Source organism: Paramormyrops kingsleyae, chromosome 1 (assembly GCF_048594095.1).
Source record: "Paramormyrops kingsleyae isolate MSU_618 chromosome 1, PKINGS_0.4, whole genome shotgun sequence".
NCBI lineage: Eukaryota > Metazoa > Chordata > Actinopteri > Osteoglossiformes > Mormyridae > Paramormyrops > Paramormyrops kingsleyae.
The window spans coordinates 67,636,442-67,652,218 of NC_132797.1; the positions used below are offsets into that span (position 1 = coordinate 67,636,442).

Below are 15,777 nucleotides of genomic sequence, written 5' to 3' on the forward strand. Positions count from 1 at the left end.
TCCCCTTCTGGCCACAGTGTCCCCGTCACTGCACTGGAGTATTGGGATCCACACAGACCACAGGATGGGCTCCCCTTCTGGCCACAGTGTCCCCGTCACTGCACTGGAGTATTGGGATCCACACAGACCACAGGATGGGCTCCCCTTCTGGCCACAGTGTCCCCGTCACTGCACTGGAGTATTGGGATCCACACAGACCACAGGATGGGCTCCCCTTCTGGCCACAGTGTCCCCGTCACTGCACTGGAGTATTGGGATCCACACAGACCACAGGATGGGCTCCCCTTCTGGCCACAGTGTCCCCGTCACTGCACTGGAGTATTGGGATCCACACAGACCACAGGATGGGCTCCCCTTCTGGCCACAGTGTCCCCGTCACTGCACTGGAGTATTGGGATCCACACAGACCACAGGATGGGCTCCCCTTCTGGCCACAGTGTCCCCGTCACTGCACTGGAGTATTGGGATCCACACAGACCACAGGATGGGCTCCCCTTCTGGCCACGCCAACACCTCTTCCTGCAGCAACAACAGCTGTCCAGAAACATTCTTGATTTAATTTAGCCCACTTGGAAATCAATCATTGCCTGTCTATAAAACTGGCAAAGAAGATTTTGTTTTTTTAAGAACAGGAAATTCCTGGGACATTGAACGTCTTTGAAGGCTTTGACCTACAAATGGGTGGGTTCAGGCCAACTTTGTTCTTCCTATTGATTAGATGATTAACTGAACTTGAAGGCCATATAGTTTTATTACAACAAGAATGGGAAGACTTTTATATGTTTATTAGAGGTGGAGACAGAAAGAGAGTCTGCTGGGGTAAAAACAGCAGGCTGCATTGGTGACTGAAGCAAACTCGACTGGATTTAAGAACACTGATGAAAAGGTATAGTTCCTCATTATTAATTTCTCAACTTTGCTTAAGAAAAGAGCTGCAAGGTTTGATTTTCTTGCAGATGCATTGTTTTTGATGTAACATTAAATAAAGGACTGTTTTCGAAAGTCCTATTGCATGTCTATGGGCTTGTGTTGCATGTTTATGGTCCACCAAATTTAGCAAAATCAAATGTTTAATATACCCTTTGTATTGACAACAGATTACATGATTTTAACAATCTAAAATAATTTGGTTAAGAATAAGTTGATAGGTTATAGATTGCCTCGTATTTCCTGCCTGAGAACATCACACCTAAGATGAACTCGATTAGTCTAAATTTTAAGCATCTGTCTGTGTAGTTTATGTGTTTTCCCTGTATCTGTGCGGGTTTTCACTACACAGTCCCATTTCCTTCAGCACTCTAAAAACGTGCCGTTAGGTTAACTAGTGTCTCTAAATTGCCCATAAAGTGTGTGTGATCACATGCTCTGCCGTGGACTGACATCTGTTCAGGGTATCCCCTCGCCTCGTGTCCAGTGCATCCTGGGATACGCTATGGAATGGCCAAGACCCTGTACCAGAAAAGCAGTTATGAAATCTGAATGGACAGATGTATGGTAATAGTAACTGTGCCTACATCAGCCCTGCTAGTATATATTTTCTTTTGCAGTTTACCAATTTTTAAGAAGTTTTTAAGAAGGCCCTAGAATATCCAGGAATGGGTGAAATCACTGAAATGGAAAACAAACAACCTGTAGAAGAGGGAAAAGAATGCCAGACGTCGCCATTAAATGATGGTAATGTATGTCACAGCTGTAACATGCCCGTAACTGTGGTAACAGGATTTCTGCAAGAGCAAGATGGTTTTTAGGGGTTTATGAGACTTGGAATGAACAAATTATATACTGTTTGAATGATTGATAGAGGCTAATGGTGTCAATCCACGGGGCAACTTTTTGAGCAATATTGCTGGGCAATGTTGCTGACCAATGCTCCTCGGGCGCTTTCCCATTGATACTGGGCAACAAATTTTTATTTCAAAAACTTCGATTGGCAGTTGGCTACTCCTTGTGATCATCCAGACCCAGATGAGTTGCCCTTTGTCTCAACTGGTTGGCAGTTGCCCAGCAACATTGCTTGAAAAATTGCCCTGTCATCATCACCATTAGAGTGTTATTTCACAAGTGTATCTGTGTGCGTCACAAAAATATGCAAAGATGAGATTCAGACAGGGAGTGAAATACTGTGGCACCATGATGTTTATTGGTAACAATTATTGCTGGGGAGGAAAGTTGTAGGATGGGATGGAAATGAGAACCGGCAGTGACTGTAACTATCACACTGGAGTCACTGGTACATATTTTGGTTTACACTGTATATGTGCTAAATATTATGTGGTAAATATTATAAGTGGCACAACTGTCCATGTACCCAGACACACGCACACATACACACAAATATAATGCACTCATGAAAGCTACACTGTTCATATATTACTCTATTTTTTTAGATTCCTCAAACACTAAAAAGGGGTAGGTGTGATTTATATTTTTTTATTTCATTTTAATAATTACATATTGATAGTGAAAAATAATAAAGTTGGTAACAGTCAACTAATATTATTCATTGTGATTTTGTCATGACTATTTTCATTGGTTTTGTATTGTTTGCTTGTATTTTTTATCCCTGCAGGAGTGAAAAAAAAGACGAAATCAGCTTGGGTGTTGGATATTTTCAGCTGGTAAGTACCATATGTATTATATATAATACATATATAGAACATCACTATAATACCTGAATGACAATATCTAAAATTACTATAAGATACACTATATGGCAGTGCAAAAAATATTTTGAACTCTTTTGAAGTGTGATAAATCAATAGGTCAAAGTTATACATTTTAATACGAACATTTCTCTATAATTTTAGTGGGCAATTTGGTTGTAACACAATAACATTTCAGCAGCTCCCTCTGAAGAATCAAGGTTCTTACTGTCGTTGTGGTCTTTGTGGGTGTCACTGGAGCATGGTACCAGACTGATTCTGGATACTGGTTTCCAGTTCCGTTTTGCGACATGGAAGGACACGGCCATAATGGTATTGGGGGGGCTGTGTGCCCTAATCCACGGTGCTGCCTCCCCACTGATGCTGCTGGTCTATGGCTTGATGACGGACACCTTTGTGGACTATGAGCTGGAGGTCCAGGTGCTGGCAGATCCCAATAAGACCTGTACCAATAACATCATCAACTGGCTCAATGGCTCCATTTTCCAACAGGCTGACAACACCACAGTGGCTTGTGGGTAAGTAATCAGTATCTTTGGATAAGTTTTTACATTTTTCGTTTCATCGTAATGATTCGTACAGCTAGCCTTAACAAAAGCATGTTTTGTTAACCTTTCAAATATGAAATATATCAACATTTTGTTGTATCTCTGTTTCTAAATATCACAAATAAATGCACTTGTTTTGTGAACAGAGTAAACATAGAGGCCCAGATGACCATGTTTGCCTATTACTATGTTGGCATTGGAGTTGGAGTCTTCATTCTTAGTTACTTTCAAGTAAGTTATGCAAAGATATCTGTAATTAACTGTACTCAACACTCCTGTTTAAAGTGTGTCTTCTGGTAATCATTTCATGACATTAAAGTCATCACAGTGCATCTGAGTGAGCCTAAGGTCCACATTTCAGATTTCACTTTGGGTGCTGGCTGCAGCCCGTCAGGTACAGAAGATTAGGAAGACGTACTTCCGAAAGATCATGCGCATGGAAATTGGCTGGTTTGACTGCACCTCCACTGGAGAGCTAAACACAAGAATATCAGAGTTTGTACACTCCTCTTCTTTCATGCATGTAAAGCTGGGGTGGCCAATCTTATCCGCAAAGGGCCAGTGTGTATGCAGGTTTTTGGGATAACCTGTAGGTCAGCTGTTCAAACCCAGGTGTGAGGACTCTTCAGCCAATCAGTCCTCTAATTAGTAATCTAATTAGGGAGTTGCAGTGAAAACCCGCATACACACCGGCCCTTTGCGGATAAGATTGGCCACCCCTGATGTAAAGTATTAAAGAGTCTTTGTTACCAGAGGTGAAAAGTTCAGGTCCAAAAAGTACAAATCCAGTCCACGTTTTTTATTTCACCCAACCAGTTGAGTACTCTGTGACTGTGACTCTTTATGCTCAACTGGTTCAGGTCCAGAAAGTACAAAACCTTGGATTTGTACTTTCTGGACCTGAACTTTCCACCTCTGTTTGTTACTTTCTTCATTCATACCCAGGACAATTATAAGAACCATATTTTCACCCAGTGTTCCCTTTGTGATCTTCTGCACTCCTCTGTTGTACTGAGTGTTATTTTGGCTTGCTTGTTAGCTTGAATCATTCTTTTCTGACCTCTCTCATTAACAGGAGGTTTTTGCCCACAAAACTGCCGACTAACAACAATCACTCCGCTTTCAACATTGCTTAGATTACACACCTAGATTACCATTGTAATTCTCGACCAGACAGTCAGTGACCCTCGGGATGCCAAATTGGCCATGTGCGTGAATGTGCCCTGTGATGGGTTGGCACCGGATCCTGGGCTGGTTCCTGTAGTGCCCAGGATAGGCTCTGGACACCCCGCAACACTGAAAAGGATGGAGTTGGTTTTTATAGAATATGTATAACTAATGGCTTTTTAATTTCATTATGCTTAAAATTTGAGCTGTACTCTTTCCCCTAAGATCCTTGCGAAAGGAGCGAAACTAAATGGTCTCCTTGTGTTCCATTTCAGTGACATCAACAAAATTAACAATGCCATTGCAGACCAAGTGTCCATCTTCATTGAAAGGATCTCCACCTTCATCTTTGGCTTCATGGTGGGCTTTATCGGGGGCTGGAAGCTGACCCTCGTGGTCGTTGCTGTCAGTCCCCTAATTGGGCTTGCAGCTGGATTAATGGCTATGGTAAGTAACTCAGGCTTTTATCAAGCATTGTCATGCAAGGTTTAATACCTCAAATTTTAAAAAATTACATTTAAATATTTTAATTTCAAAGCACAGAGATTTAATTGAATTTGGCATTGTTTTAAGTTAGAACAAAGCAAAATATGCAAATGAAATACAATGCATGAAAATCATTTTGTTTTAGTGACTAGTCATAATATTACAGAGAAATCAATTTCAATGTATAAATAAGACGACTGATCCCAGATTTGAATATTTTTAATATGTCAGTTTACAATTATAAGACTTGCAAGAATTCTGACTTGTTCATTTTCATCAAATGTCATAATCTCAATCGACATATCTTCCTTTGTAGATTCACCTCTTAAAGATACTACAATGAACAGCATTGTAAATAGCATGAATCGCATGATCTCCACTGCATTGCTATGACAAATGAGTTTAGCCTCGTTGCCCCGTCTGCTTCCGCTATCCCATTTCCTGTCCTTCTGCTCCCCAGGCAGTCGCTAGGCTAACAGGCCGTGAGCTCCGTGCCTACGCTAAGGCAGGCGCAGTGGCGGACGAGGTGCTGTCGTCCATCAGGACAGTGGCGGCCTTTGGGGGGGAAGCCAAGGAGGCAGAGAGGTTAAGCAGCATTGATATCACAGTAATATCTAATGCAGGGGTCACCAACTCCGGTCCCGGAGAGCTACTATCCAGTAGGTTTTCTATCCTACCTGGCTTCTGATGAGCCACACCTGCTCCTGGTATTTACCTGAGAACTAGTGTGGGTCATCAGAAGCCGGGTAGGATAGAAAACCTACTGGATAGTAGCTCTCCAGGCCCGGAGTTGGTGACCCCTGATCTAATGGGTCTTTTAGGTTCTACAGTCTGTATCACTGAATGGAGCTTAATATACCAATTTCAATGGAGGATAATGTATAAATCAGTCACATTATTCTTGCTCTTTCTGTAGAGTGTAGAATATTCAGGCTGTTTGTGTTTTCACAGGTACGACAGAAACCTTGTTGAGGCTCAGAACTGGGGCATCAAAAAGGGGACGATTGTTGGTGTGTTTCAGGGCTATCTGTGGTGCATCATCTTCCTCTGCTACGCCTTGGCTTTCTGGTACGGCTCCAAGCTGGTCATTGACACAAAGGAGCTGTCTCCCGGAAGCCTGATCCAGGTACAGCACATGCTGCACACGTCATGCTGGTGTGTGCTTCAGCTTCTCCTCTCTGATTACTCTCGCAGTACTCCTGGGCCTTGTTAAAGACTACCAGGTCCCTCTGTTTAAGCTTCCGCTGAGAAAACATGCGATGGATCCACAACACATTACACTGGAAATAAAATCTACTTTATCTGTTTATTACATTCCTTTGGCCATTTGCACAGTCTTTCCCACCAAATCAGGTGTTTAACTGTTTTGTGTCTTATTTCTATGTCCAGATTTTACTCATATGTCTCAATATGTCTTATGTTTATGTCTTAGATATTTATATTTTATTTATACCTTTTATTTTACACTATGACTAATGAGAAATGATATTTCATCTCAGTGTTTGACCTGTGTATCATAGAGCTGAGATGACTGTGAAGTGACATAGACTTAATGTTGCACCTCTGTACATCTAGGTGTTTTTCGGAATCCTCATGGCGGCCATGAACCTGGGCCAGGCCTCACCATGCCTGGAAGCTTTCGCCTCTGGGCGAGCTGCTGCTAAGACAATTTTTGACACTATTGACCGGGTAAGGGACTCTGTCAAGAACTCAGCTATAGACGATACAATGATTATAGGCAACTAAATATTTCAATGAAAGGCAATGAATAATCTTTCGTCTATGTTTCTCTTTGGATTAATATTTAGGAACCAGAAATCGATTGCTTCTCAGAGGAGGGCCACAGGTTAGACAAAGTGAGAGGAGATATTGAATTTCACGGTGTTACATTCCATTACCCCTCCCGGCCAGAGGTAAAGGTATGTTGCCTGCCCCTCAAAATCTGTAAGTACATATTTGCATTTTTATTATTTTATTCAAAGGTAGTAAAAGGTGACTGGGAAATTTGCTTTGCATTTTTTAAAGATTTTAGACAAGCTGACCGTTCATGTGAAGTACGGAGAGACCACTGCATTTGTCGGGCCAAGTGGTTCTGGAAAAAGCACCGCAGTGCAGCTTATTCAGAGATTTTACAACCCAGGTGAAGGAATGGTAATAATCAGAGGCTTTTGTGAATTCCAATTTGCCCTTTGAGATATATACTTTTTATATACTTATACTGTATATACTTTACTGAGTACTGTTAGCAGTTACAGTCATGTGCCGCATGATGTCATTTTTGTCAGTGACAGACCATATATACGACGGTAATATCTTAAAATTATAATAGAGAGGAAAGCTGTCATGATTTTGTAGAGCAACACATTACTCACGTGTTTTTAGTAATGCTGCCAGTCATATAAAAGTATAGCACATACAGTTATGTACAGTACATAATACTTGATAATAATAATAAACTATTACTGGTTTATGTATTTACTATACTGTACTTTTTAGCATTATTTTAAAGTGTACTGCTTATACGAAAGTACTTTAACACAGTATTCCAGGTTATGCGTAGTGTGTAAGTATACTCTACAATGTTCACACAATGAGGAAATCTACTGAAGACACATTTCTCCCCGTCGTTAAATGACACATGACTGTATTTAACTTCTCAGCGCCATTTTAATCAGACAATTGTGTGATATTATGCTCTGCGGTTTGACTGCCTCTCAGGTGACATTGGACGGCCATGACATCCGGGGACTGAACATCCAGTGGCTTCGATCCCTGATTGGGATTGTGGAGCAGGAGCCCGTGCTGTTTGCCACGACCATCGCTGAGAACATCCGCTACGGCCGGCCGGGCGTCTCCATGGAGGACATCGTGAAAGCAGCCAAGGAGGCCAACGCCTACAACTTCATCATGGATTTACCGCAGGTGCTGTGAGCATCCAGACGATAATGATCTTTAATCGAATGCATTCACGCCACTTGACCCAGACGACCTTGTGAGATCAGAAATTCGAGACGCTGGTGGGAGAGGGCGGTGGTCAGATGAGCGGTGGTCAGAAGCAGAGGATCGCCATCGCTCGAGCTCTGGTCCGAAACCCCAGGATCCTGCTGCTGGACATGGCTACATCTGCCCTGGACAACGAGAGCGAGGCTGTGGTACAGGAGGCCCTGGATAAAGTCAGTGCTGCTCAGTCAAATAAGGAAATGTAGACAAGCATCAATGCAGAGTGTCATTTTGTAACAGCAAGAGGGATTCGCTTGTTTCCTTGCTCATGAATCTCTCATTGCTAGGCTCGGTTGGGTAGGACAACCATCAGCATTGCCCACCGGCTGTCCACCATCCGGAATGCCGACGTCATCATTGGGTTTGAACATGGAAGAGCCGTTGAGAGAGGCACCCATACTGAGCTTCTTGCCAATATGGGCATCTACTACACCCTGGTCACGCTACAGAACCAGGGCAGTGATGTGACCAGTGACATGGTAAAGCAAAGTAGGTGTATTATTGTTTATTTTTCATATTATCTCTTATTTGCAGAATCAGCTTTAGCTTAAGGCAGAATAGGCAGTTGCTTAGAGCCCCCGAATTACCTGCAATGTGGAGGAAGTGAAATTATCATAAGTTTTGTTGATAGGGGGGTCTCCCACGTAGGGGGGTAGGGGGGTCTCCCACGTAGGGGGGTAGGGGGGTCTCCCACGTAAAGCTTTACCTAGGGCCACTGAAAAGGTAGAGCCAGCCCTGCTCATTTGCATTACAATTTGCAAGTCATTCTCATATCAATTTCCAGCTCCTGACAAAGAAAGCAAAGAGGACCCATGCATTGAAAGAGTGGGCAGTTTCAGGAGGACATCCTATGAATCTTCATTAAGGTGAAGACTTAAATGTCACTAATCAGTCTTTAAATGGATAGATGAGAACCAACAGCAGGGTAGTAAACGCATCAAAAGTCATTAAAAACAAACAAAAAAAAACAGTACACAATAAAATATTCATATGTAGATTTGCAGTTAAAGCACCAGTGACATTCTTCCGTGTTCTTTGAAGGGCATCTCTACGTCTGAGATCTGAATCTCGCATCTCCAGCGAGTTCATTCCTGATGCAATACGAGAAACGGTCAAAGTCAAACCTGATTTCAGCAACCACACGGATCGTGAAACCGAAAAGAAAGAGGTGATATATGTCTCAAGAACTGCCTAATTTTCCAATTATAGTGATGTTGAAACAAGTGTGTGGACAAGCCTAATGTTGCAGGTTTATTACAGTATTTGAAGAGAATTAACCCTAAGGTGGACATCACATTTATTGCAGTGGAAATGCACACAGAATGCCATAAAACAGATTAGGTTTCTCAGCGGGTGAATGGACTATGCTCTTTGAACCTGTCTAATTTACTGGCTCTGCTCTCACCTAATACCCTTACGACTTTCATCTTAACAGTTTGTCAGATGCAGCATCTCTCTTACCCATAGTCCACCATTGAAAGAATATGCTTCAGTTACTGTGACAGTTATGTAGAACATGCAACATTGTGAATAAATGCTGAAATGGTGTATTTGCATATGAATGGATTTCTAATAATTGCAATTATACGACTGAATCTATTTTTCTTACATAATATAGCATAGTCGTTTTCTGTGTTTTAACACTGTGTTAATAAGCAGGATTCAGAGGAGCTTGTGGAAGCGGCGCCGGTGGCCCGGATTCTGAAGTACAACCGACCTGAATGGCCCTACATGCTTCTGGGCTCACTGGGGGCAGGAGTGAATGGATCAGTCAATCCCATCTATGCCATTTTATTCAGCCAGATCCTAGGGGTGAGAAATGTGAGGATGGCCATCTGCTTTCGGGCTGCTTTCTGCTTCATGAGACCAAGAAACTCCCGTCTTTGCTCCTCACATGCAGGCATTTTCCGTGACGGACCTGGATCAGCAGAGGTCCCAGATCAACGGCATTTGCATATTGTTTATCATCGTAGCGGTCACAAGCTTCTTCTCCCAGTTTCTACAGGTATGCAAGCTTCTTGTAAAACCTGCGTTGTTTCCACGTTCTTACTGCTGTAACTATATCGATGGACTGCCTGTAAAAACTAGCGACCCAAATGTCCAGGGGAGGTATGGGAAGTGGTCTTCCTGTTTTGTTTAAGGGCTACTCCTTTGGGAAATCTGGGGAACTTCTGACACGAAGGCTGAGGAGGATGGGATTCCAGGCCATGCTGAAGCAAGAGATCGGCTGGTTCGACGACCCGAGAAACAGCCCTGGAGCTCTTACCACAAGGCTGGCGACGGATGCTTCCATGGTTCAAGGGGTGAGATACTCTCCAAGATTAGCAGTCCTGACTGAAATATACGAATCACTGCTGGTAATTCCTCAGCTACTCTCCTTGGATGATTCACAGCTCGCTTTGTCCTTCTCAGGCCACTGGGTCACAGATCGGAATGATTGTCAATTCCCTGACTAGCATTGGAGCGTCCCTTATCATAGCGTTCTACTTTAGCTGGAAGCTAAGCCTTCTGGTGGCTTGCTTTCTGCCACTTATCGGGCTGTCAGGGGCTTTCCAGGCAAAAATGCTGACAGGCTTCGCAAATGAGGACAAGGAAGCCATGGAGACTGCAGGGCGGGTATGTTAACCTGCTATTGCACTCATGCTTCATCACCTTACATGCTATTTGCCCCTAAAGTACTATATTGTCACCACTGTCCTGTATTCGGTCTTCGTCCCGCACAGGTTTCCAGTGAGGCGTTAGCTAACATCAGGACCATCGCAGGGCTGGCTAAGGAGAGCATGTTTGTCGATTTGTACGAGAGGCAACTGGAGGCCCCATATCGGGCTGCCAAAAAGAAGGCCAGAGTTTATGGAATCTGTTTTGCATTTGCACAGTGTGTCATATTTATGACATATGCGGCCTCCTTTCGATATGGTGGCTATCTGGTCAACAATGAAGGACTACATTATATGTTAGTTTTCAGGTATGACATGCACATTAAAAGATCGGCATTCGTCAATATAAGCATGAAAATGCTCATATACCAAAATCTAAATGGTTGTTAATACAGAGAAGGTCTCAATTTTGAAGCTTCCATGAGTTTAGTTTGTCCATCCATCCAGTTTCGGACCAGTTGTTCGGGACATGGTCCCAGTAGGTCCCAGGAAGCGTAGGGCAGGAGGCACGCGAGTGTGAAACGCGCTGGAGATGATGGTGAGATTGCTTAACAACCCAGCATGCATCTCTCTGTGTCTCTATGCCAACCCCCACAGGGTGATATCTGCTGTAGTGATCAGCGGCACAGCCCTGGGGAGGGCCTCCTCCTTCACCCCCGACTACGCCAAAGCCAAAGTTGCAGCCGCCCAGCTCTTCAAGCTGCTCGACAGAGTCCCACAAATCAGCCAGGCTGGGGGACAGAAATGGGTGAGACACTGGCCGTCCCTTAACCACATACATACATGGTTTGCTCTTCTCATGGAATTGCTTCGAGATACCATTTCAACACTCTTAGCCATAATAATCCACAATGTTACAAATTACCATGGCGGTACCAACTATTGTGAGCATCACGTAGTGGTTTATGATTAACAAATAAAAAATTAAAAACAAAATGAATTGCCAACACAAAAAAAACACAACTTGGCATATGATGGTAATCTGCTATCTATCGTAGCAATACTTTGCTGAAGAAATGAGAATGTACTACTCATGTGGAAGTGCATTTTACAACAATACTTTATATATTTCAGTCGTATGATGTAAAATATTCAATCTGAGGCTGTGGTCTTTAATTAGCAAACATGAATCTTGCTTGTTTTAAAGGAAGGATTTAAAGGGGAGATAGAGTTCGTCAACTGCAGATTTACATACCCTTCAAGGCCAGACATCCAGGTGTTAAATGGGCTTGTTGTGTCAGTGAAGCCAGGCCAGACCTTGGCTTTTGTCGGCAGCAGTGGTTGTGGCAAGAGCACCAGCATCCAGCTACTGGAGAGATTCTATGACCCGGATGATGGCAGAGTGGTGAGCCACGGTTTTGCTCTCTCATCTTTCATTGGCTGCTATTTCCATTTACCTGCTGAAGTGAACCAATCATCTGCATCTGCCTCACCTATAGGAAATTCTTTATAGGATAATAACTACCAGCGAGACAAGCAGCTGAAGAATCCTGGGCAACTTAATCACTGCCAGATATGTAGCTCACGGTGTTGCAGTAACACTATCCATTAAAATTACACTCTCTTTTTTAGTTGATAGATGGTTATCCAACGGGGAATATCAGTGTGCCGTTCCTAAGATCCCAGATTGGTATCGTCTCCCAAGAGCCCGTGCTATTTGACTGTAGTATAGGTGAAAACATCCAGTATGGAGACAACAGTCGAACAGTTGGCATGGATGAGGTCATCGCTGCTGCACAGAAAGCCTATTTGCATGACTTTGTCATGTCATTGCCAGATGTAAGTGAACAACCGGAATTCCTTAATCGTATACAGTGCTCAAGTCTTGGGATGTTTGCTTAATTCAGTAAACATACTGCAAATTTACTGGTTTCATAACAAAAATCTTTACTGTATTCATTTGTTTACAAAAAACATATATCACGTGGATTTAAGTAACACGTTAATTTTAAGTAGTAATAAATTGAAACCCAAGTTATAGTTCTAAAATGAGCTATTCTACAGTAAGTTAAAAAATTGTTATTGACCAAGCAGTGTCATTGGGTGCTTTTTAATTAGTAACAGTGTTGAAATAACATAAAACACCTAACAGTATCTCTTTGGGAGACAATGACTACAATTCCAATTTATAGCAAAATGGCAAGAACAGAACTGAATGACTGTCAAAAAAAGTATGTAATTTAATAAAATGAAAATGCTTGTTCAGAAAATATGAGCAGATGTGTTAATTAAATACAGTACTGTTTGTCAATGGACTTTTGTTATGAAACCATTAAATTTGCAACCTTTTTACAGAATTAAGCAAGCATCCCAAGACGTTCTGTGAGCACTGTATCACTGTAACAGCAACGAATTGCAAAATCATTATCTTGGGCTACATATTAATCCCTGATTAAATTTGTCCACTTTTCCTCGGCAGAGATATGAGACGCAGGTTGGTGCTCAGGGCTCCCAGCTGTCCCGGGGGCAGAAGCAGTGCATCGCCATAGCTCGGGCCATTGTCAGAAACCCCAAGATCTTGCTGCTGGATGAGGCCACGTCTGCCCTGGATACAGAGAGCGAGAAGGTCACCTACCATCATGGTCTTAAGCAGAGGTGGAGATTTCAGGTCCAAAGAGTATAAATCCAGACCAAGATTTTGTTTCAACCAACCAGTTGAGTACTCTGTGACTGTGACTCTTTATACTCAACTGGTTGGTTGAAACAAAATCTTAGTCTGGATTTATATCCTCTGGACCTGAAATCTCCACTTCTGGTCTTAAGTATTTTCCTTAAAAAGATACATAGACATTGATTTAGATCAGTTGATTTCTCTCCAAGCTGTGAACTCAATAGCAACTTGATATGAAGAGCATTTTGCTAAAAATTTACGTCACAGTATTTTACTGTTATAAACTATAAGCAGCAGACACGACAATCTAACGTGACATGTATAACTCGTATATTAATATTTCAGTTTATATTATTCTACATGATATTACTGTTTTATTTATTTATTGATAACTTCCTCTAAGGGGCAATTCCATGCAAAGGTACACTTGTTGGCACATCAAATGCTGATCAAATGCTGTGTATTTCTCACATGTAAATTAATCATTGATATGAGTTTTGATGACCTATCTTAAACTGTAGAGGTTACATGAAAAGGTATGCAAAGTGACTCATTGACGCTAAGCTTGTCCAACTCTATGGTGTTTTGCTTGCTAATTTGCGTCTGAATGTCACATCCATAATGATTGAATTCACATTGAGACTGAAACCTGAGTCCTTATAGTTTCACACTCATAACCCTACTGCCATAACCAAAATGCGATCGGTGTTATGCTGAGTTTTGCATGCCTGACGATTATTATTATTATTATTATTATTATTATTATTATTATTATTATTATACCTCCCAACCCCCAATTTTATAGCTGCCGAGATTTGCATCCGACCTTTTTGGCGAAGTGCACGCAGTTCTCGGCATGCATGCGAAAGTCGGCACAACACCGGCTGTATGTTGTATTCGATATGAGATAATCCGTTATGCAGCATAGCGGTGGCGTCGCTAAAGCTCCCCGCGGTGCGTCACTGACCACGAATCATACAGCACCGTGCTTACAGACCCGGCTGTGACCGCTGATCCCTTTCCCTCCGCAGGAGGTGCAGGCTGCTCTGGACGAAGCCAGACGGGGTCGCACCTGTATGGTCATAGCGCACAGGCTGTCCACCATCCAAAACGCCGATATCATAGCTGTCATGTCCCAGGGGGTTGTGATCGAGAAAGGCACGCATGAAGAGCTGATGGCCAAGAAGGCTGCGTATTACAAACTGGTCACTACAGGGGCACCTATTAGTTAAGACAGAAATACAGTAGCAATATTTGATATTTATTCATTTTGTGATTTTATGTATCATAAAAAACAAAAATAAAGTTTTGATGCAGGGATGCAAACTTTGGTGAGCTGGCTGGCGTGAGATATTCAATTCGAGACAAGTTTCAGGGCTGCCAATTTTCACGCATCTGGCGGGACACTCACGCGTTCAGATTGTCAAGACCATGCAAGAATTTTTAGGGTAAATCTCTATTAGGCCACTTAAAATTAATAAATTGTTTTACATGACTCAAACTTCTAAAATATTGGTGAGTAGGGGATTTTATATTTTATATTTTTTAGTGAAAAGACGATCGGCAACAGAGATATAGCCTACTAAAACTAGAAAATTAAACTTTAATTTGTCAGTATCTCAAAATTTTAAACTCTCAACAGTTCAAACAATTACAAGAAAAGAGAAACCTTCAAAACAAATGCCTAGTCTAAGTGTTTAATGGTCTTGCCACAGAATGGCCCAATAAAAGCGTCCTCCTGACAATAACAAAACAACAGCACTTCCATTGTTTCAAACAATAGAAGTGCTGTTGTTTGACCTCAATGAGGGTCACTATTATTGGACCACCCTACAAGAGACTACTTGCTCACAGTGCACAGGATATCAGGATTTGGCACATTGACGATCTCTGACAGTTGTTGAGGTGAAAAAAACGGATTTTTTGAAACATATAAAATATAAAATAAAATCGAGGCGGCACCAAAAAATTGAGGCGGGCAAACAAAACAATTTATTAATTTTAAGTGGCCCTATAAACCTAAAATGAGCTACATGAAAAGCGCTGGGGGTAGATTGAAAACCCCGAAGACTGTAATGCGAATTGAAAATCTCACTCCAGCCAACTGACCAAAGTTGGCAACCCTGAGTCTGCGCATTCACATATATGTCATAGTTTTATTACCTTGTAAATAGTCTTTAGTGCTTGCAAACTACCCCAGCGCTTTTGATGTAGCTATTTTTAGGTTCATAATGGAAAAATATAGATTTGCCGTGAGATTTCTTGCGTGAGCCTCAGAGTCAGAAAGTGTGAGTGTCATGCCAAATGCGTGAGATTTGGCAACCTAGTTTGATGTTTTTCTTCATAGCAAGTTGCTTCAAGTATTCAGATCTGAAGAGCAACTACTGTATGTAAGCTTTTAATATTAAGTTTTATGTTTTAGAACACCGCACCAATAGCCCCCACCGCCCAGTATCAAACTCTTTCCGACGTTTCAGATCATCAACCTCATAAAATTCGCACTCAAAAAGGGAGTTTTGTCCTACGCTTCAGCGCCATCTATTGTTCAAATGATAATTACAATGCGCCGGACCCAAATAAAGGGCAGTGTATGTAAAATCATTACCAAGCATAATGTGATTAAATAAACAATGAACAAAAATATA

At 42.0% G+C, this 15,777-nt stretch overlaps 1 protein-coding gene across 4 annotated transcripts; it reads left to right on the forward strand.

Moving 5' to 3' along the window:
* Positions 1-1,182: 1,182 nt before the first annotated feature.
* On the forward strand, positions 1,183-15,569 carry LOC111844045 (bile salt export pump-like). 4 transcript variants are annotated; one of them, XM_023812179.2, is made up of 27 exons: positions 1,183-1,674; positions 2,388-2,409; positions 2,570-2,618; positions 2,940-3,181; positions 3,358-3,442; positions 3,573-3,706; positions 4,654-4,825; positions 5,325-5,449; positions 5,816-5,990; positions 6,440-6,553; positions 6,673-6,783; positions 6,890-7,015; positions 7,583-7,786; positions 7,867-8,037; positions 8,152-8,353; positions 8,649-8,730; positions 8,906-9,032; positions 9,524-9,676; positions 9,765-9,869; positions 10,006-10,167; positions 10,277-10,480; positions 10,588-10,829; positions 11,119-11,269; positions 11,669-11,866; positions 12,094-12,300; positions 12,941-13,087; positions 14,164-15,569. In XM_023812179.2, exons 1-27 carry the CDS (start codon positions 1,596-1,598, stop codon positions 14,362-14,364), a joined length of 3,990 nt encoding a protein of 1,329 aa, XP_023667947.2. In that variant the 5' UTR covers positions 1,183-1,595; the 3' UTR covers positions 14,365-15,569. The 4 variants fall into 4 exon arrangements, with proteins under 4 accessions (XP_023667947.2, XP_023668028.2, XP_023668108.2 ...); XM_023812260.2 differs by having other exon boundaries at positions 1,572-1,679; XM_023812340.2 differs by lacking the exon at positions 2,388-2,409 and having other exon boundaries at positions 1,582-1,674.
* Positions 15,570-15,777: the final 208 nt, after the last annotated feature.